The following is a 22,854-nucleotide window of genomic DNA, read 5'->3' as shown; positions in this document are numbered from 1 at the left end:
GAACTAGTACTAAAAGAAATCATGGATCAATTTCTCTAGGAGAAGATAAAGGATTTTGAACTGATTTAAAATGCAGTTTAAGTTTAAAAAATTGATGAATTTGACTGTGTAAACATTTAAAAATTCGACTCCATGTAGTAAAAAGTTTATACAGTTAAAAGACATCCAGGAATGGGACTTCCCTGGTGGTCCAGTGGCAAAGACTCCACACTCCCAATGCAGGGGACCAGAGTTCAATCCCTGGTCAGTGAACTAGATCCCCCATGTGAGAAGTGAAGAGTTTGCATGCTGAAAGATCCTGCATGCTGCAGCAAAGATCAGAGATCCTGCATGCTGCAGCTAGGAACCAGTGCAGCCAAATAAAAACGTGAATATTAAAAAGACAATCAGGGATTCCTTAGTGGTCCATTGATTAGAACTCTGCTTCCACTGCAGAGGGCTGGAGTTCAATCCTTGGTCAGGGAACTGAGATCCCACATGCCCTGAGGTGTGGCACAAAAGGAAAAAAAAAAAGACAACCAGCAACCTGGGAGAAAATACTTGTGACGTACATCACAAATAAAGGACCGATAACTCTAAAATGTAAAGAACTTTTAAAAAAAGAGAACAAAGACTAAAACTGATAAAAAGCAGGAAAAAATCATGAATAGATAGCTCACACACACACACAAAAGATATGAAATGGACCTTAGACGTCTTAGAAAGATGTTCAAGTTTACTCATAATGCTAGAAATGCAACTTAAAATTATACTCAATTGCTTCTCCTTTGTCAGACTGGCCAAAAACTAAAAACTTGGAAATACTTTCTGCGGTAAGTCTGTGGGGAGTAGACACTCTGATATATTGCTGGTAAGGGTTATGGTAATATCTGAGGTTTTGCCGTAGCAGTCCCACCTCTAGGGATTTACCTTGAAGATACACTTCCCACCATACAAAATTATAGATGAACAAGGTTACTACTGTTACATCATTATTTATGATTACAGAATATTCTAAGCAACTTGATTGTCAGTTTCACAATAATGTAAACAACACATAGGAGATTGATTGACTAAACTATGGTACATCCACACAGTGCAGTGCTATGCAGGAGTGAAAAAGAGTGAGGCAGAGCTGGAGAAGGCAGTGGCACCCCACTCCAGTACTCTTGCCTGGAAAATCCCATGGACGGAGGAGCCTGCAGTCCATGGAGTCGCAAAGAGTCAGACACGACTGAGCGACTTCACTTTCACTTTTCACTTTCATGCATTGGAGAAGGAAGTGGCAACCCACTCCAGTGTTCTTGCCTGGAGAATCCCAGGGATGGCAGAGCCTGGTGGGCTGCCGTCTATAGGGTCGCACAGAGTCGGGCACGACTGAAGCGACTTAGCAGCAGCAGCAGAACCCTCTGAACTCATATGGAGTGATTCCCAGGATATATTAATTGAAGAAACCCAGAGTGCAAGAGAGAGTATTTCTCTAAGGTGGAAGGGAAATCAAAATGTTATAAATGTTTCTACTCATTTCTGCAATACACACACAAATCATAAATCAGAAAATGATGACATTCATAACATGGTGAGTGGAAGAGATTGGGAATGACATTATTAAACTATGTGAATGTTTACATATTAAAAAGTAAAATCAATACTGGTTGGTTAACCTTTGAAAAAAAAAAAACAAAAGAACATGACTGTGTTTCAAGTGAATGACTTGAACACAGTATTTTGACTATACCTTTAGTGTAATGACAGAAATAAGGAAATACTGAATTGAAGTTGTATTTCCTGTGTGTGTATTTGGCAGTCATGAATTCTGAAACTATTTCATTTTTATTTGCAAATTGAATAAATGTTTTGAGGTTAATGGAGTTAGATTCCACTGTAGGAGAAAGAGATATGGAAAGGGAAGTACTAGAATGAACCCTGTAGTTGAACTAGAATGACGTTATCAGTGGAACTCCTGACTTTCATATTACTCACAGAAATGTGTATATGAGTGTGTCTGTGGCCTTCCTATCTCTTTGCTCTGGGATAGCTTCTTGGAAGTAATTATTTACTCCACCTCTCCATCCCAGGGACCTGGGCTTCTTGAAAAAATGGCTGTTTATATGTTTGGGGCAGGAAAACAATATGAGATGAGCCTGAAAGTAAGGTAATTCCAGAATGTAGGGTAGTGCTCCAAGAACGATGGAGAAACATCAAAAGGGCATAGGATCTATCTTGAATGAGCTCTCACTGTCAAATATGGGAGCATTTGAACATAAAATAATGTTGGTAAAGATTGTAATCCACATGATAAAATATAAATCTGTAAATTCACACTGGGGATTTTCCATTAGTAAGTGGGAAAGGCAAAGACATTTCTAACAGTAAAATGCCAAGTATTAAGTGGAGAAGGAAAATGGAGTTAGAGAAATCATCTGACAGTTATTGTAGCAGTAATTTGGGTTCCCTGGTGGCTCGGAGGTAAAGGATCTGCTTGCCAGTGCTGGAGATGTGGGTTTAATCTCTGAGTTGGGAAGAGCCCCTGCAGAAGGGAATGGTAACCCACTGCAGCAGTCTCACCTGGGAAATCCTATGGGCAGAAGAGCCTGGCGGGCTGCAGTCCACAGGGTTGCATAGAGTCGGACATGACTGAAGTGCTCAAGCACTCAGCTGTGAATGCTAAGTAAACCTCCCGAGTAAAAACTTGATGAAGAATAGGGTTTTTACATAAGTTCAAAATACTTCCCCACAAAATACTAATTACAAGTAGAAAAATAGTGACTTTACAGGGGAGAAACCTGGCATATCTCACCACTATTAATGGGCAAATTGACTGTGCGTGCCTTTTGATGTGATGCACTTGAGAGGGTCACTTCTGTGATATTCTGCCAAAAATGCTTAGGCTGAAATTAAACATGAACAAACATGAAACCCAAATAACCAAATAACCGACCTGTTGTCTTCAAAGATGTTATGAACATGAAAGACAAAGATGGAGGGGAAAAATTTAAGGGAGGCTAAAGAGACATTAGCCTTGCTTAATAGCAAAGAGTTGGACGCGACTGACCGACTTCACTTCTTCTTCACTTCAAAGAGACATTACCACTAAAAGTACCAGGTGACCAGACTTTTGTTGCTGTAAGAGATGTTATTGGAATCACTGACAACATGTGAATAAGATTTTATAATAGATGATATCTGTTAATATTAGCATCCTTATTTTGACAATGTCATTGAAGGTACATAGAAGACTGTCCTATTTTTAGGAGATAGACACTTGGGTACTTAGAGGTAAAGCAGCATGTCTGTAGTTCTCAAAATTCAGAAAAAAAGATTGCTTGTCTATACATACATAGTAGTAAATACATATACACACTTATATACTTGAAAGACTAAGAGAAGAGTAAGGTAGATAGGGAGAGGGAATGATAAAGCTTATATGGTAAAATGTTAATAACAGGGAATGTGGGTGAGGAATATTTAAATTTTTTGTACTATTCTGGAAATTGTTATGTAAGTTTGAAATTATTTCAACATAAGGTAAAAAATGTATTAAATATGCCAAGTTAAATAGAACCTTTAAAAAGAAGGGTGCACTCACTGATTTATCTTCCCCAAGCTGTGCACAAGGAGGAGGTACCACCTTTGCCCATTGTCCTGTTCACAGGGAGAACCTGTCCTAGGAGCAGCTGTCCTGCCTGTAAATCTGCAAATATCTGACTTCCTGTAATGTGGTTATATCTTGTTTATCATTTTGAGCTCAGGAGTGAATTTATCCCTGCAGGTTGTTGATGAGAGAGAATTTTTTGAGATCATGCCCAATTATGCCAAGAACATCATTGTCGGTTTTGCAAGAATGAACGGGAGGACTGTTGGAATTGTTGGCAACCAACCTAAGGTGGCTTCAGGTAGGAGGGAAATGCTCTAGATACAGACCTAAATCGGGGTAGGGGAGCGGATGGGGGCCAGGGCTCCCTGCGCCCACAGTGCCTGTCTTCCTTTTCCTCAGTCAAGGCCTTCTATGGCCAGAAAAACTCAAATAGATGTTGCAAAAGCTCCTTTCTTTCTTAAATTCTCAAAATTAACTTACACGTCTGAAAATGCTTCTTTCATGCTTCTCTAGTGTTTTAAATGTTTATGGATTACTTTTTAACTTTTAAGCTGTTTGCTTTTTCAGAGGTCTGCCTTCTGTCCATCTGGTTATGCTATGACTAACCTACTGAACTGTGAGCTCAATGAGGCCAGGGGTGTTGGTGTCTTATTCACAGTCTTATTGCTAGTGCCTTCAGGGGTGCCAGGTACAGAGTTATATGTGACAAGTTAACAGCATCCTGCTGTGCACAATTTTCTGGTGAGATGGCCAAATTTGAATCCCAGCCGGGTGTTGGGGACTATTTCATGCTCATGCTCAGGGTGGCGCTGGGGACTCTGCTTACCACTTCCCTCCTTACTGTCTTCCTTCTTAGGTTTCCTTTGCATCCCTGTGTGGGATGCATACACTTTTCCTTTTTGACCCAGTCTCAACTTTTGTTTCTGCCATGGCAATTTCTCCTTGTCTTTAGAAAAGGGGTTGTAAAAATGTTTTTTATTGTGGTAAAATATATTAACATAAAATTTGCCATTTTAACCATTTTTTGTGTTACTGAACTATGGTTGATTTACAATATTGCAGTTTTTATATACATTTATGTGTGTGTGTGTGTGTGATATGTCAGTTCAGTTCAGTTGTTCAGTCATGTCTGACTCTTTGTGACCCCATGGACTGCAGTACACCAAGCCTCTCTGTCCATCGCCAACTCCTGGAGTTTACCCAAGCTCATGTCCATCTAGTCGGTGATGCCATCCAGCCATCTCATCCTCTGTTGTCTCCTTCTCCTGCCACCTTCAATCTTTTCCAGCATCAGGGTCTTTTCCAATGAGTCAGTTCTTTGCATCAGGTGGCCAAAGTATTGGAGTTTCAGCTTCAGCATCAGTCCTTCCAGTGAATATTAGGACCAATTTCCTTTAGAATGGACTGGTTGGATCTCCTTGCAGTCCAAGGGACTCTCAAGAGTCTTCTCCAACACCACAGTTCTAAAGCATCAATTCTTCGACACTCAGCTTTCATTTTAGTCCAACTCTCACATCCATACATGACTACTGGAAAAATCATAGCTTTGACTAGATGGACCTTTGTTGGCAAAGTAATGTCTCTGCTTTTTAATATGCTGTTCAGTTTGGTCATAGCTTTTCTCCCAAGGAGCAAGTGTCTTTTAATTTCATGGCTGCAGTCACCATCTTCAATGATTTTGGAGCCCAAGAAAATAGTCTGTCACTGTTTCCATTGTTTCCCCATCTATTTGCCATGAAGTGATGAGACTGGATGCCATGATCTTAGTTTTCTCAATGTTGAGTTTTAAGCCAACTTTTTCACTCTCTTTCATTTTCATCAAGAGGCTTTTTAGTTCTTCACTTTCTGCCATAGGGTGGAGTCATCTGTGTATCTGAGGTTATTGACATTTCTTCTGGCAGTCTTGATTCCAGCTTGTGCTTCATCCAGCCCAGCATTTCACATAATGTACTCTGCATATAAGTTGAATAAGCAGGGTGACAATATACAGCCTTGACGTACTCCTTTTCCTATTTGGAACCAGTCTGTTGTTCCAAGTCCAGTTCTCACTGTTGCTTCTTGACCTGCATACAGATTTCTCAAGAGGCAGGTCAGGTGGTCTGGTATTCCCATCTCTTGAAGAATTTGTTGTGATCTACATAGTCTAAGGCTTTGGGGTAGTCAATAAGGCAGAAATAGGTGTTTTTCCAGAACTCTCTTGCTTTTTCCATGGTCCAATGGATGTTGGCAATTTGATCTCTGGTTCCTCTGACTTTTCTAAATCCAGCTGGAACATTTGGAAGTTCATAGTTCACATACTGTTGAAGACTGGGTTGGGGAATTTTGAGCATTACTTTGCTAGTTTGTGAGGTGAGTGCAATTGTGTGGTAGTTTGAACATTCTTGCATTGCCTTTCTTTGGGATTAGAATGAAAACTGACCTTTTCCAGTCCTGTGGCCACTGCTGAGTTTTCCAAATTTGCTGGCATATTGAGTGGAGCACTTTCACAGCATCATCTTTTAGGATTTGAAATAGCTCAGCTGGAATTCCATCACCCCTGCTAGCTTTGTTCATAGCAATGCTTCCTAAGGCCTACTATGGTGAATGGAATTCACTAATGGTGAATGGAATTGTTTCCTCAATTTCTTTTTCTGTTTTCTCATTGTTAGTGTATAGGAATGCAAGGGATTTCTGTGTGTTAATTTTATATCCTGCACCTGTACTATATTCATTGATAAGCTCTAGTAATTTTCTGCTAGAGTCTTTAGGGTTTTCTATGTAGAGGATCATGTCATCTGGAAACAGTGAGAGTTTTACTTCTTCTTTTCCAATCTGAATTCCTTTTATTTCTTTTTCTTCTCTGCTTGCTGTGGCTAAAACTTCCAAAATTATATTGAATAATAGTGGTGAGAGTGGGCACCCTTATCTTGTTCCTGACTTTAGGGGAAATGCTTTCAATTTTTCACCATTGAGGATAATGTTTGCTGTCTGTTTATCACATATGGCTTTTATTATGTTGAGGTATGTTCATTCTATTCCTGCTTTCCGGAGGGTCTTTATCATAAATGGATGGTGAGTTTTGTCAAAGGCTTTCTCTGCATCTATTGAGATAATCATATGGTTTTTATCTTTCAGTTTGTTAATGTGGTGTATCACATTGATTTGCAGATATTGAAGAATCCTTGTATCCCTGGGATAAAGCCCACTTGGTCATGATGTATGATCTTTTTAATATGTTGTTGGATTCTGTTTGCTAGAATTTTGTTAAGGATTTTTGCATCTATGCTCATCAGTGATATTGGCCTGTATGGTGGTTTGTTTTTTTGTGTGTGACATCTCTGTCTGGTTTTGGTATTTGGATGATGGTGGCCTCATAGAATGAGTTTGGAAGTTTACCTTTCTCTGCAATTTTTTCTGGAAGAGTTTGAGTAGGATAGGTGTTAGCTCTTCTTTAAATTTTTGGTAGAATTCAGCTGGAAGATTTCTGATTACAGTTTCGATTTCTGTGCTTGTGATGCATCTGTTGAGATTTTCTATTTCTTTCTGGTTCAGTTTTGGAAAGTTATATTTTTCTTAGAATTGGTCCATTTCTTCCAAGTTGTCCATTTTATTGGCATATAGTTGTTGACAGTAGTCTCTCACGAAACTTTGTATTTCTGTGTTGTCTGTTGTGATTTCTCCATTTTCATTTCTAATTTTGTTGATTTCTTCTACCGTTTTTTCTTGATGAGTCTGGCTAGTGGTTTGTCTATTTTATTTATCTTCTCAAAGAACCAGCTTTTAGCTTTGTTGATTTTTGCTATGGTCTCCTTTGTTCCTTTTTCATTTATTTCTGCCTTAATTTTTATGATTTCTTTCCTTCTACTAAGAAAGGGGTTCTTCATTTCTTCCTTTCTAGTTGCTTTAGGTGTAGAGTTAGGTTATTTATTTGACTTTTCTCTTGTTTCTTGAGGTAAGCTTGTATTACTATGAATCTTCCCCTTAGCACTGCTTTTACTGAGTCCCATAGGTTTTGGGTTGTTGTTTCATTTCATTCATTTCTATGCATATTTTGATTTCTTCTGTGATTTGCTCTTTATTCAGAAGTGTGTTGTTTAGACTCCATGAGTTTGTATTTTTAATAGTTTTTTTCCTGTAGTTGACATTTAATCTTACCGCATTGTGATCAGAAAAGATGCTTGAAATGATTTCAATTTTTTTGAATTTACCAAGGCGAGATTTATGGCTTAGGATGTGGTCTATCCTGGAGAAGGTTCCGTGTGCACTTGAGAAAAAGGTGAAATTCATTGTTTTGGGGTGAAATGGCCTATAGATACCAATTATGTCTAACTGGTCCATTCTATCATTTAAAGTTTGTGTTTCCTTGTTAATTTTCTGTTTAGTTGATCTATCCATAGGTGTGAGTGGGGTGTTAAAGTCTCCCACTATTATTGTGTTACTGTTAATTTCCCCTTTCATACTTGTTAGCATTTGCCTTACATATTGAGGTGCTCCTATGTTGGGTGCATATATATTTATAATTGTATCTTCTTGGATTGACTCTTTGATCATTTATGTAGTGTCCTTCTTTGTCTCATTCCATGGCCTTTATTTCAAGTCTATTATATCTGATATGAGTATTCCTACTCCTGCTTCTTTTGGTCTCCATTTGTGTGAAATATCTTTTTCCAGCCCTTAACTTTCAGTGTGTATGTGTCCCTTGTTTTGAGGTGGGTCTCTTGTAGACAGCATATATAGAGGTCTTGTTTTTCCATTTAGCCAGTCTTTGTCTTTTGGTTGGGGCATTCAACTCATTACATTTAAGGTGATTATTGATAAGTATGATCCCGTTGCCATTTACTTTGTTGTTTTGAGTTTGAGTTTATACCCTCTTTCTGTGTTTCCTGTCTAGAGAAAATCCTGTAGCATTTGTTGAAGAGCTGGTTTGGTGGTGCTGAATTCTTTCAGCTTTTGCTTGTCTGTAAAGCTTTTGATTTCTCCTTCATATCTGAATGAGGTCCTTGCTGGGTATAGTAATCGGGGTTGTAGGTTTTTCTCTTTCATCACTTTAAGTATGTCCTGCCATGCTCTTCTGGCCTGAAGAGTTTCTATTGAAAGATCAGCTGTTATCCTTATAGGAATCACCTTGTGTGTTATTTGTTGTTTTTCCCTTGCTGCTTTTAATATTTATTCTTTGTGTTTGATCTTCACTAATTTGATTAATATGTGTCTTGGGGTGTTGTGCCTTGGGTTTATCCTGTTTGGGACTCTCTTGGTTTCTTGGACTTGGGTGGCTATTTCCTTCCCTATTTTAGGGAAATTTTCAACTATTATCTCCTCAAATATTTTCTCATGGTCTTTCTTTTTGTTGTCTTCTTCTGGGACTCCTATGATTTGAATGTTGGGGCATTTTACATTGTCCCAGAGGTCTCTGAAGTTGTCCTTATTTCTTTTAATTCTTTTTTATTTTTTCCTCTCTGCTTCATTTATTTCCACTCAATATCTTCCACCTCACTTATCCTATCTTCTGCCTCTGTTATTCTACTGTTGGTTCCCTCCAGAGTGTTTCTGATCTCAGTGATCGCATTATTCATTATTGCTTGACTTTTTTTCCTTCTAGGTCCTTGTTAAACATTTCTTGCATCTTCTCAATCCTTGTTTCCAGGCTATCTGTAACTCCATTTTGTTTTCAAGATTTTGCATCATTTTTACTATCATTATTCTGAATTCTTTTTCAGGTAGACTCCCTATCTCCTCATCTTTTGTTTAGTTTGGTGGGCATTTATCATGTTTCTTTACCTAGTGAATATTTCTCTGCCTTTTCATCTTGTTTAGATTGCTGTGTTTGGGGTGGCCTTTCTGTAAGTTTGTGGTTCCTCTTTATTTTGGAGGTTCTCCCCTGTGGATGGGGTTGGATGAGTGGCTTGTCAAGGTTTACTGACTAGGGAAGCTTGCCTCAGTGTTCTGGATCTCTTCTCTCTGGAATGTAATGAAGTGTCCAGTTGTGAGTTTTGAGGTGTCTATGGGTTTTGTGTGACTTTGCGCAGCCTGCATATTAATGCTCAGGGCTATGTTCCTGCGTTGCTGGAGAATTAGTGTGATATGTCTTGCTCTGGAACTTGTTGGCTCTTGGGTGGAGCTTGGTTTCAGTGTAGGTATGGAGGCTTTTGGATGAGCTCTTGTCGATTAATGTTCCCTGGAGCCAGGAGTTTTCTGGTGTTCTCAAGTTTTGGATTTAAGCCTCCTGCCTCTTGTTTTCAGTCTTATTCTTACAGTAGCCTCAGGACTTCACCATCAATATTGCACCGATGATAAAACATCGAGTTTAATGGAGGAAAGATTCTACACTATGAGGGATATCCAGAGAGGTTCACAGAGTTACATGGAGAAGAGAAGAGGGAGGAGTGAGATAGAGGTGACCAGGAGAAGAGGGGGAATCAAAAGAGGAGAGAGCAGTCCAGCCAGTAATCAGTTCCGCATGTGCTCTCCACAACCTGGAACACCCAGAGAAGTTCACAGAGCTACATAGAGAAGAGATGAGGGAGGAAGGAGATAGATGTGACCAGGAGGAGAAGATAGGGAGTCAGAAGGAGAGAGATTTAGCCAGTAATCAGTTCCCAAAGTGTTCTCCACAGCCTGGAATACCCAAAGAGATTCACAGAGTTGGGTAGAGAAGAGAAGGGTAGGGAGGAGATAGAGGTGACCTGGGGGAGAAAAAGGAGAGTCAAAAGGGGGAGAGGGCAATCAAGCCAGTAATGACACTCCTAAGTTAAAATGGGTACTGAAGATTGGCTTCTTAAAGGTACAAAATTGATAACACATACAAAAAAACAAAGATAAAAAATCTGGAGTAGAGGTTAGACTCTCAAAAATACAATATTAAAAAAAAAACAATCAGAAAAATTATAAAAAATATATATGAATTTTGCTTTAAAAATAGGGTTCTTTTTTTTTCCAAGGTAATAGTAGGTTATAGAAATGAAAAGTATTGGAGTAACAAAGGAATTAAAATTTAAAAAATTTAAAAAATGATAATAGTAAAATATATCTAGGAATTTCTCTGGAGCTGTTGTAGGCAGTGTGGGGTCATTCAGTTTCAGATAGTTCCTTGTTCCAGCTTATACTTCTTCTCAAGGTCTGCAGGCCCCTTCCAATGTAGTTGGTCCTAACTACAGGGTTTTAATCTATTGTACCTGTCACTTCCAAAGCAGTTCCATCTGTTTATTTTGGCTTCTTCTGTTTGCAAGTCTCTTCAGTGTCTAATTTCCGCCCTGACACAAGGGGGTGGAGGTGGTCACTTATTTAGGCTCACTTGTTCAGTTTTGCTGTGGGAAGGGAGGAACACTGCAAACAAGTATCACTGACATGTGTGGGGAGTGTTTGCAGTGTCTGGGACACACTGGGTTTGCCCCCACTCACAACATGTGTGCTTTCCCAGTCTACCCTGCTCAGGCTTCAGGTTGATCTGCAGGGAAACTGTCTAAAGCGGGCCTTGGGTTGCATGCAGGTCCCAGATTTAAGCTGCTCCAGTTCAGATTCTCAGGTACTCTGCAAAGGCACAGACTCAGTTGGGCCTGCATTTTGTGCCCTTCCCAGGTCCGAGGAGCTCAGGCAACCAAATGCTTGGTGAGCACACTCTTCCCAGGTGGGGCGGTGCATCTTATCACCTCCCTGGTCCCAGCCACTTGGTTTCCTGAGTGCACAGTGGGAACGCTGCCTCAGGTGTGCCGCATGTCTCCTCTGGGGAGCTGATCTCTGACTGCAACCTTTCTGGTGGATGTCAACTGTCACGATCCCTGAAAGACTTGGTTAGCAACTGGGGGCCTCCTCAGTTTGCTGGAGGATGCCGTCTCTGGGGCAGAGATTGCCCCTCTCCCTCCAGCTCTGGTGGTTGCCTGCCTGCCTCTCTCCCTCCGGTGGGGAATGGGCCAATCTGCAGCCAGCTAGCTCTCCTCTGGTATCTGTTCAATCCTTTGTTCTGTGAGTGGGCCTGGCAGTGCCTTAGGTTAGAGCTTTTCACAGGAAAGGTCTCTCTTTCTCTCTCTCTCTCTCTCTTTTTTTTTTTTCTCTCTAGCTATCCCACAGTTTGGGTTGCTACCTCAGGTTAGCTCCCTCAGATTGTCCTCAGGGCATTCAGGCCCAGTCCTTGCCCTAAGCAATGCAGCCCATGCCTCCCTGTTCAGCCCCTGCTCGCTGGTGGCAGACGCAAGCGTCTGGGCTACTTTACTGCTGGGACTTGCAGTTAGGTGTGTGCTATGTGAGTTTTATTTATTTATTTTTTCCTCCCAGTTATGTTGCCCTCTGAACTTCTCCTCTTTCACAACTCTCTCCCTGGGATGGGTCTCCATCCCTAACTCTTTTGTCTCCTTTTTTATCTTTTATATTTTGCCCTACCTCCTTTTGAAGACAGTGGGCTGCCTTTCTGGGTGCCTGGTGTCCTCCGCCAGCGTTCAGAAGTTGTTTTGTGGAATTTGCTCAGCGTTCAAATGATCTTTCGATGAATTTGTGGGGGAGAACGTGGTCTCCCTGTCCTATTCCTCCGCCGTCTTAGGACCGCCCCCCCAACTTTATTCTTTTGCGTGTGGAAACTTAGTTATCCCAGCATCATTTGCTGAAGAGAGTATTCTTTTCCTGTTGAATGGACTTGACATTTTTGTCAGAAATCAATGGTCCAGAGATGTATAAATTTATTTCTAATTTTTCAATACCGTTCCTTTTGTCTACATGTCTGTCCAAATGCTGGTATTACATTGTTCTGATTACTGTAGGTTTCTAGTAAGTTTTAATAGTGGGAAGTGTGAGTCTTCTTGTGCTGTTCTTTTTCAAGATTATTTTGTAGCCCTCTTGCAGTTCCATATGAATTTGACTATTGATTGGCCTTTATATTTTTGCAAAAGAGGATGTTGGAAGTTTGATGGTGAGTGCAGTGTGTCTATTGATCACTTAGTGTAGTATTGACATTTTAACTATGTAAACTCTTCTGACCCATGAACACAGGATGTCTTTTCATTTATTTTGGTCTTCTTTTATTTCTTCAGCAGCATTTTGAAGTTTTTACTGCATAAGTCTTTGAGTAACCTCTTGGTCAAGTTACTCCTGACTGTTTTATTCTTTTAGATGCTATTGTAAATGGAATTCCTTTTTTGGTTTCCCTTTCAGATTGTTCATTATTGGCAGATAGAAGGCCAAGTATGCACCTGCTTTTGGTTTCCTGATCTTGTAACCTGCAACTTTGCTGAAATTATTACCTTGAATAGCTTTCTTGTAAATTTTCTGGAATTTTCTATACATAGGATCATATTTATGCAAATAAAAATAGTTTTACTTCTTCCTCTCCAACTTGGATGCCTTTTTATTATTAACTGCTCTGGCTGGAACTTCAGCACAGTGTTGAATGGCAGTGGTACTAGTGTGCATCCTTGTCTTGTTCCTGATCCTAGGGTGAGAATTTTGTGTTTCAAGGCTTCCCTGGTGGCTCAGAGGTTAAAGCATCTGCCTGGAATGCTGGAGACCCGGGTTTGATCCCTGGGTTGGGAAGATCCCCTGGAGAAGGAAATGGCAACCCACTCCAGTACTCTTGCCTGGAGAATCCCATGGAGGGAGGAGCCTGGTAGGCTATAGTCCATGGGGTCGCAAAGAGTCGGACACGACTGAGCGACTTCACACTTCACACACCTCACACATTGAATAGGATGTTAGCTGTAAGTTTTTGTACATGGTCATGATGTTCGGGAAATTTCCTTCTGTTTGTAGTTTTCTGAGTGTTTTTCATGAAAGGTGATAGATTTTGCCAAATGCCTTTTCTGTGTCAATTGAGATGATCAAGTAGATTTTGTCCTTTGTTGTATTAATGTGGTATATCATACTGATTGATTTTTTTGGTATATTGAACCACTTTTGCATTTCTGTAGGTTTTAATAAATGTGTTATGATATGTATCTACCATTTGCAGCACCATACTAAATGGTTTCACTTGCCTTAAAAATCCTCTGCCTATTCATGACTCCCTTAGCCATAACCCTGATAGCCTGATAACCACTGACAGTCACTCATGCGTCTATTATTTCTATAGTTTTCCAAAATTTTGCAAAATACTGTATAGTTAGAATCACACATAATGTAGATTTTTTGGATCAGGCCCTTCCAACTTGTTATATGGGAGAAGCTGGCCTGATAAAGCTTTTTACTCTGTGATTCAAGTTTCCTCCATGTGTTGTCATTGCTTAATATCTGATTTCTTTTTAGCATTAATATTACATTGTCTGGTTATATTACAGTTCATTTTTCTATTAACCTACTGAAGAATGTCTTCGCTGCTTTTAAGTTTTGGCAGTTATGAATAAAGCTGCTAAAAGTACATATGCAAGTTTTTATGTGGACATGCATAAGTTTTCACCTCATTGGGTAAATATGGAGGAACATGATTGCTGGCTCAAAAAAGTAAGAGTGTGTTTAGCTTGTAAGTAAACTTGTAAGTATGTTTATTTTGCCAAAGTGTCTTCTAGAGTGGCTGTACTAATTTGCATCCCTACCAGCAGTAAGAAGAGTTCTCTTGCTCCACATCTTTTTTCAGCATTTGGAGTCAGTGTTCTGAATTTTGGCTGTTCGGATAGGTGTGTAGTGGTATCTCATTATAATTTGCATTTCCTTGATGACGTATGATGTAGAACATATTTTCATATGCTTATTTGCCATGTCTGTGTTTTCTTTGGTAAGGGATCTGTTCAGGTCTTTTGCCCATTTTTTTAATTGGGTTGTGTTCTTATTGTTGAGTTTGTTTGATCTAAATATAGAGGTAAACTGAAACAAGCTCAAGAAAATGAGTTTATTCAGGAATAGCAGAAGAACTGTAATTCAGGACAAGCAAACTGTAGCAAGTGACAGATGAGTCCATTGAGGGTTTTGGGGCAGGTTGTATTTATGGACAAGGAATGTAAAGAGGGGAGAGTGCAGTTAGAGTCAGTTAAAATAAACAACAAATGGAGACCAGACTTGAAAACTTCCTGAGCAGACAAAAATCAGTTTAGCCACAGAAACAAAACTCAATTCAGCCCCCTCTTTGAGTCCAACCCGACCTGGGTCATCTCCCATTTTTAAAGTTCCTGAGTTTGATATGAGACAGCCCCTGGTCAACCCCCTGTCATCTGAGAAAATTTTGGCACTATTGGTGTTCAATAAATCAGGCATTTTAGAGAAATCAGTTTTTTAGTCTTTAAGTTTTTTCTCCCTGAGGACAAATGTATGCGATTCTTCATTTTATATCCTCTCCATTTTATATCCTGGTTTAGACTGACATTCTTTCACAAGTTTTAAGAGTTTTTTGTATATGTTAGATAGCAGGCTTTTGTCAGACTGTGTGTTTTGTAAGTATTTTCTCCAGTCTGTGATTGTCTTCTTGTATTCTGGATAGTGTCTTTCACAGAGGAGAAATTTTAATTTTAAGTCCTGCATACCAATTATTTCTTTCATGGATCATGCCTTTGAAAGCAGAGTATCTAAAAAATTAACTGCCATACCCAGGGTCACCTAAGTATTCTCCCATGTTGTCTTCTACGGGTTTTATAGTTTTGTGTTTTACATTTAGGTCTGTGAATCCATTTTGAGTTAATTATTTGTGAAAGGTATAAGGTTTGGGTCTACATCAGTTTTTTTGGATAGGGATGTTTCAGCATCATTTGTTAAAAAGACTGTCTTTCTTCCATTGTATTACCTTTGATCCTTTGTCAAAGATTAGTTTATTATATTTATGTAGGTCTGTTTCTGGACTCTTTTGTTCCATTGATTTGTTTCACCAATACCATACCTCATTTATTTTACCAATACCATACCGCTTGATGATATTGAGTCTTTCTATCCATGAACATGGAATATCTCTTCACTTATTTAGATTTTTGTGTTTTTTAATCTTTGTAAACTCTACATAAGAGTTTTGTAATCTTCCTCATATAGATCTTGTATATGTTTTGTTAGATTTATGCCTATATATTTCTTTCTGGCAGAGGGGTGTGTGCTAATGTAAATGGTATTGTGTTGTTACTAATAGTTTCAAATTCATTGCTGGTATATAGAAAAGTGATTTACTTTAGTAAATTCACTTTGGATCCCACAGCTTTGCTGTAATTATTAGTTTCAGCAGTATTTTTGTTCTATAGGATTTTCCACATAGACAATCATGTCATCTGTAAACAAAGTTAGATTTCTTCCTTCCCAGTCTGTATGGCTTCTATATATTTTCTTTTCTTGGTTTGTTGTATTAGCCAGGACTTCCAGTACAGTTTTTAAAAGGAGTGGTGGCACATGTGGTCTTCGATCTTTGTTGCAGCATAGATCTTCAGTTGGGGCATAAGAGCTCTTAGTTGCAATATGTGAACTCTTAGTTGTAGCATGTGGGATCTAGTTCCCTGACCAGGGAGCAAACCTAGTCCACCTGGATTGGGAGCATCAAGTCTTAGCCATTGGACCACCAGGGAAGTCTGTTTTTCAGATGTTGAATCAGCCTTGCATACCTGGGATAAATCCCATCTGGAAGTAGTGTATAATTATTTTTGTCTATTACTGAGTTTGATTTGTTAAATATTTTGTTGAGGATTCTTGCATTTATGCTTGTGAGAGACACTGGTCTGTAGTTTTCTTGTAATGTTGTTTCAGTATTAGGGTGATGATGGCCTCATAGAATGAGTTAGGAAATATTCTCTCTGATTGTATCTTCTAGAAGACATCATAGAGAACTGGTGCAATTTCATTTTTAAAGGTTTTGTAGAATTCTCCACCAAAGAACCTTTTTGGAGTGCGTTTTTTGTTGTTACTGTTTTGTTTTTTGGCTACACCACATGACTTACACAATCTTAGGTTTCCTGACCAGAGGTTGAACACAGGCCCTGGCAATGAAAGTGTGGAGTCGTAACCACTGGACTGCCAGGGCACCCCTGAAGTTGTTTTTTAAATCATGTAAGAAATAAAAAGTGGCATTACAGTAATAATGCCAGAAATAATAACCAGAAATACAGTAATAATGACTTTCATTTTCCCCATGTAGTTATCTTTACTGGAGATCTTGATTTCTTTATACGGTTTTGTGATACCATCTACTATCTTTTTATTTCAACCTGGTGGGCTTGCTTTACCATTTTTTGTAGGGCAGGCATAGTGGTAACAAACTCTTCGGCTTGTTTATCTAGAAACGTCTTAATTTGTCCCTCATTTTTGAAGGACAGCTTGCCAAGTGTAGACTTCTTGGTTGAGATTTTACTTTTTCAGCACTTTGTTTCTTAAATTTTTAATTAAAGTATATTTATTTGCTGTATAATATATTATAGTATACAATATAGTAATTCACAATTTTTAAAGGTTATAATTTAAAAATATTTATAGTTATAAAATATTGACTGCATTCACTGTGTGATACAGTGTATCCCATAGCTTACGTTATACCTTGTGTCTCTTACTCTCTTACCCCTATATTGCTCCTCCTGTCTTATTTCTCCCCATTGACAACCACTAGTTTGTTGTCTACATCTGTGTCTGATTCTTTTTGGTTGTATACACTAGTTTGTTATATTTTTTAGATTCCATATATAAGTGATATACAGTATTTGTATGATACTGGCTTATTTCGCTTAGTATAATGCTCTCCAAGTCCATCCATGTTGCCACAAATGGCAAAATTTCATTCTTTGTATGTCTGAGTAGTAGTCCATTATATGTATGAGTGTTAGCCACTCAGTCATGTCTGACTCTTTCGACCCAGTGGACTGTAGCTGGCCAGGCTCTTCTGTCCATGTTATTCTCCAGGCAAGAATACTGGAGGAATAGTCATTCCTGTTTCCAGGTGATCTTCCCAACCCAAGGATGAACCCAGGTCTCCCACATTGCAGGCAGATTCTTTACTGTATGAGCCACCAGGGAAGCCCATTATACATATATACCATTTTTCTCCATCTGTTCATCTGTTGATTGACACTTAGGTTGCTTACATATCTTGGCAATTATAAATAATGCTGCTGTGAACATTGGAGTGCATGTATCTTTTTGAACTAGTGGTGTTTTTTTTTTTTTTTTTTGGATACATACTTAGGAGTGGAAATTACTAGGGCAGAAGCACTGAATAGACATTTTTCCAGAGAAGAAATACAAATGGCAAACATGCCCATGAAAATATCCTCAACCTCACTAATCATCAGGGAAATGAAAAATCAAACCCACAATGAAATATGACCTCACACCTGTCAGAATAGCTATCATCAAAATGAACACAAATAAATGTTGGCAAAGATGTGGAGAAAAAGGAGCCCTTGTATACTATTAGTGGGAATGTATATTGGTACAGCCATTATTCAAAACAGTATGGAGGATTCTCAAAATACTAAAAAATAAAACTACTATTAAAAAAAATAGGAGGAGCAAAGACTGCCGCCACATTCTGCCTAGCAATCTGTCTGCTGCAGACACTGGGGTATCCCTCCAGCACCTTGCTTCAGAGAGGGGAGGATCCAGTGATGAGTCTGTGGCTTGGGAGGGTGTCTTCACCTGACCACACCAGGCACCTCAATCTCAGACCTTCAACATCCAGCACAAGATCAGGCCCTGAGCCTTTAGAGTGGAAGCACTGACTCCAAGACCATGGACTACCAGAGAACTAACCCTGCTGCTGCTGCTGCTAAGTCGCTTCAATCGTGTCCGACCGTGTGACCCCATAGACGGCAGCCCACCAGGCTCCCCCATCCCTGGGATTCTCCAGGCAAGAACACTGGAGTGGGTTGCCATTTCCTTCCCCAGTGCATGAAAGTGAAAAGTGAAGGTGAAGTCACTCAGTTGTGTCCGACTCCCAGCGACCCCATGGACTGTAGCCCACCAGGCTCCCCCATCCATGGGACTAACCCTAGGGAGTATCAAATAGTGAGAACTCATGCAAAGGAAACCTCTTGAATACAAGACCCAGCATCACCCAACAACCAGTAGCCCCCTGTGCAGGATGCCTCATCTAAACAACAAACAAAAGGAAAATATCACTCAGCCTTGCCCATCAGATGAAAAACAAACAAATAAAAGCACAGCACAAATCTCACCTATACGAAGCTTACACAAACCACTGGCCCAAACTTAGGAAGGCAGAAACCGAAAGAAAGAAAGAATTCAGCCTTGAAGCCTGGGAAAAGGAAACCTGAAACACAATAAGTTAAAAAAAAATAATGAAAAGGCAGAGAAATATTACACAAATGAAGGAACAAACTAGAAATGCAGAAGTCCAAATAAATGAAGAGGAAATAGGCAAACCACCTGAAAGAGAATTCAGAATAATGATAGTAAAGATGATCAAAAATCTTGATAAAAAAATGGAGAAAATGTAAGAAGCAATTAACAAAGACCTAGAAGAATTAAAGAATAAATATACAGAGACAGACAACACAATTACTGAAATTAAAAACACTTAAGAAAAAATCAATAGCAGAACATCTGAAGCAGAAGAACAAATAAGTGAGCTGGAAGATAAAATGGTGGAAATAACTTCTGTACAGCAGAATAAAGTGAAAAAAAAATGAAGTGAGGATTGTATCAGAGACCTCTGGGACAATATCACATGCACCAACATTCAAATTATAGGGGTCCCAGAAGAAGAAGAGAAAAAGAAAGGGTATGGAAAATTTTTGAAGACATTATCATTGAAAATTTCCCCAACAAGGAAAAGGAAATAGTTAATCAAGTCCAAGATGCGCAAAGAGTCCCATACAGGATAAACCCAAGGAAAAACATGCCAAGACACATACTAATCAAGCTAACAAAGACTAAACACGTAGAAAGAATATTAAAAGCCACAAGGGAGAAGCAGCAAGTAACATACAAGGGAAACCCCATACGCTTAACAGCTATCTTTCAGCAGAAACTCTGCAGGCCAGAAGGGAATGGCAGCATATATTTAAAGTACTGAAAGGAAAAAATCTACAACCAAGATTATTGTACCCTGCAAGGGTCTCATTCAAAATTGATGGAGAAATCAAAAGCTCTTCAGACAAGCAAAAATTAAGAGAATTCAGTACAACCAAATTAGCTTTACAACAAATGTTAAAGGGACTTATATAGCCAAGAAATACAAGAGAAGAAAAAAGATCTACAAAATCAACCCCAAACAGTTAAGAAAATGGCAGTCAGTTCAATTCAGTTCAGTTCAGTTGCTCAGTCGTGTCTGACTCTTTGCAACCCCATGAATTGCAGCACGCCAGGCCTCCCTGACCATCACCAACTCCCGGAGTTCACTCAAACATCCATTGAGTCGGTGATGCCATCCAGCCATCTCATCCTCTGTCATCCCCTTTTCCTCCTGCCCCTCATCCCTCCCAGCATCAGAGTCTTTTCCAATGAGTCAGTTCTTCACATGAGGTGGCCAAAGTACTGGAGTTTCAGCTTTAGCATCATTCCTTCCAAAGAACACCCAGGACTGATCTCCTTTAGAAAGGACTGGTTGGATCTCCTTGCAGTCCAAGGGACTCTCAAGAGTCTTCTCCAACACCACAGTTCAAAAGCATCAATTCTTCAGCACTCAGCTTTCTTCACAGTCCAACTCTCACATTCATACATGACCACTGGAAAAACCATAGCCTTGACTGGATGGACCTTTGTTGGCAAAGTAATGTCTCTGCTTTTTAATATGCAATAGGAACATATATATCAGTAGCTACTTTAAATGTAAATAGATTAAATGCTCCAACCAAAAGACACAGACTGGCTAAATGGATACAAAAACAAGACCCATATATATGCTGTCTATAAGAAAACCGCTTTAGACCTAAAGACACATACAGACTGAAAGTGAGAGGATGGTAAAATATGTTCCATGCCAATAGGAAGGAAAAGAAAGCTGGAGTAGCAGTCCTCATATCTGACAATTAGACCTTAAAGAATATTACAAGAGATAAGAAAGGACAGTACATTATGATCAAGGGATCAATCCAAGAGGAAGACATAACAATTATAAATATTTATGCACCCAACACAGAAGCACCTCAATACATAAGACAAACACTAATAGACATAAAAGGAGAAATGGACAGTAACACAATAATAGTAGGAGACTTTAACACCACACTCACACCAATGGACAGATCATCACAACAGAAACTTAGTAAGGAAATACAAGACTTAAATGATACATTAGATGAGATGGATCTCATTGATATCTGCAGGACATTCCAACCAAATGCAGATGCATACACCTTCTCAAGTGCACATGGAACATTCTGCAGGATGGACCACATCTTGAATCACAAATCAAACCTCAGTAAATTTAAGATAATTGAAATGGCATCAAGCATCTTCTCCAACCACAACGCTATGAGACTAGATATCAATTACAAGAGAAAAACTGTAAGAAATACAAGCACCTCGAGAGATTAAGCAACACATTTGTAAATAATCAACAGATTACTGAAGAAATCAAAAGGGAAATAAAAAATTTCTAGAAACAAATAACAATGGAAACACGACAACTCAAAACCTATGGGATGTACCAAAAGCAGTTCTAAGAGGGAAGTTTATAGCAATACAATCCTACCTCAAGATACAAGAAAAACATTGAATAGACAATGTAACTTTTCACCTAAAACAACTGGAAAAAGAACAACCCCCCTCACCCCCCACCCCGCCCCTGCAAATTAGTAGAAGGAAAGAAATCATAAAGATCCTAGCAGAAATAAATGAAAAACAGTGAAAGAAACAGTCAGGTCAGTCGCTCAGTTGTGTTTGACTCTTTGCGACCCCATGAATCGCAGCACGCCAGGCCTCCCTGTCCATCACCATTTTCCCAGAGTTCACTCAAACTCACGTCCATCGAGTTGGTGAGATGCCATCCAGCCATCTCATCCTCTGTCGTCCCCTTCTCCTCCTGCCCCCAATCCCTCCCAGCATCAGAGTCTTTTCCAATGAGTCAACTGTTCACACGAGGTGGCCAAAGTACTGGAGTTTCAGCTTTAGCATTGTTCCTTCTAAAGAACACCCAGGGCCAATCTCCTTTTGAATGGACTGGTTGGATCTCCTTGCAGTCCAGGGGACTCTCAAGAGTCTTCTCCAACACCACAGTTCAAAAGCATCAATTCTTCAGTGCTCAGCTTTCTTCACAGTCCAACGCTAAGCTTACTAGAACTAAAAGCTCATTCTTTGAGAAGATAAGTAAAACTGACAAACCTTTAGCCAGACTCATCAAGAAAAAAAGAGAGAAGAATCAAATCAACAAAATTAGAAAAAGGAGAGGTTACAACAGACAATGCAGAAATACAAAGGATTATAAAAGACTATTATGGAAAACCATGGGCTTCCCTGGTGGCTCAGAGGTTAAAGCGTCTGCCTGCTATGTAGGAGACCTGGGTTCGATCCCTGGGTCAGGAAGGTCCCCTAGAGAAAGAAACGGCAACCCACTCCAGTATTCTTGCTTGGAGAATCCCATGGACCGAGGAGCCTGGTGGGCTACAGTCCATGGGGTCGCAAAGATTCGGACACGACTGAGCGACTTCACTTCACTTATGGACAACTATATGGGAATAAAATGGATAATCTGGAAGAAATGGACAGATTCTTAGAAAAGTTCAATTTCCCAAACCAGGAAGAAATAGAAATTATGAACAACCCAATTGCAAACACTGAAATTAAAACTGTGATCAAAAATCTCCCCCCAAACAAAAGCCCCGGACCAAATGGCTTCCTTCACAGGAGAATTCTATAGAACATTTAAGGAGCTAATGCCTATCCTTCCAAAATCTTTCAAAAAATCGCAGAGGAAGGAACACTTCCAAACTCACTCTATGAGGCCATCATCACCGTGATACCAAAAACAGACAAAGACAGCACAAGCTACAGGCCAATATCACTGAAGAACATAGATGCAAAAATCCTCAACAGAATTTTAGCAAACAGAATTCAGCAACACACTGAAAAGCTCATACATCATGATCAAGTTGGGTTTATTCTAGGAATGCAAGGATTCTTCAATATATTCCAATCAATCAATTTGAGAAACCATGTTAACAAATTGAGAGATAAAAACCATATGATAATCTCAATAGATGGAGAAAAACCTTTGACAAAATTCAGCACCCATTTATGATTAAAACTCTTCAAAAAATGGGCATAGAAGGAAACTACCTCAACATAGTAAAGGCCAAATATGAGAAACCTACAGCAAACATTATTCTCAATGGTGAAAAACTGAAGCAATCCCCTTAAGAATAGGAACAAGACAAGGGTGTCAACTTTCTCTACTGTTATTCAACATAATTCTGAAAGTCCTGGCTACAGCAATCAGAGAAGAAAAAGAAGTAAAAAGAATCCAGATT

At 39.3% G+C, this 22,854-nt stretch overlaps 1 protein-coding gene across 2 annotated transcripts in view; it reads left to right on the top strand.

Moving 5' to 3' along the window:
* PCCB (propionyl-CoA carboxylase subunit beta) overlaps positions 1–22,854 on the top strand; it is a 97,995-nt gene that overhangs the window by 60,453 nt on the left and 14,688 nt on the right. For both annotated transcript variants that reach the window (XM_068972272.1, XM_068972271.1), the window contains one exon: positions 3,752–3,875. In XM_068972272.1, coding sequence (XP_068828373.1) covers positions 3,752–3,875 — 124 coding nt within the window. The remainder of the gene's footprint in view (positions 1–3,751; positions 3,876–22,854) is intronic.

The sequence above is a fragment of the Capricornis sumatraensis genome, chromosome 1, assembly GCF_032405125.1.
Source record: "Capricornis sumatraensis isolate serow.1 chromosome 1, serow.2, whole genome shotgun sequence".
Lineage (NCBI taxonomy): Eukaryota > Metazoa > Chordata > Mammalia > Artiodactyla > Bovidae > Capricornis > Capricornis sumatraensis.
Note: the sequence above shows the minus strand (reverse complement) of the source record. Positions and strands in the feature narration are given on the sequence as shown.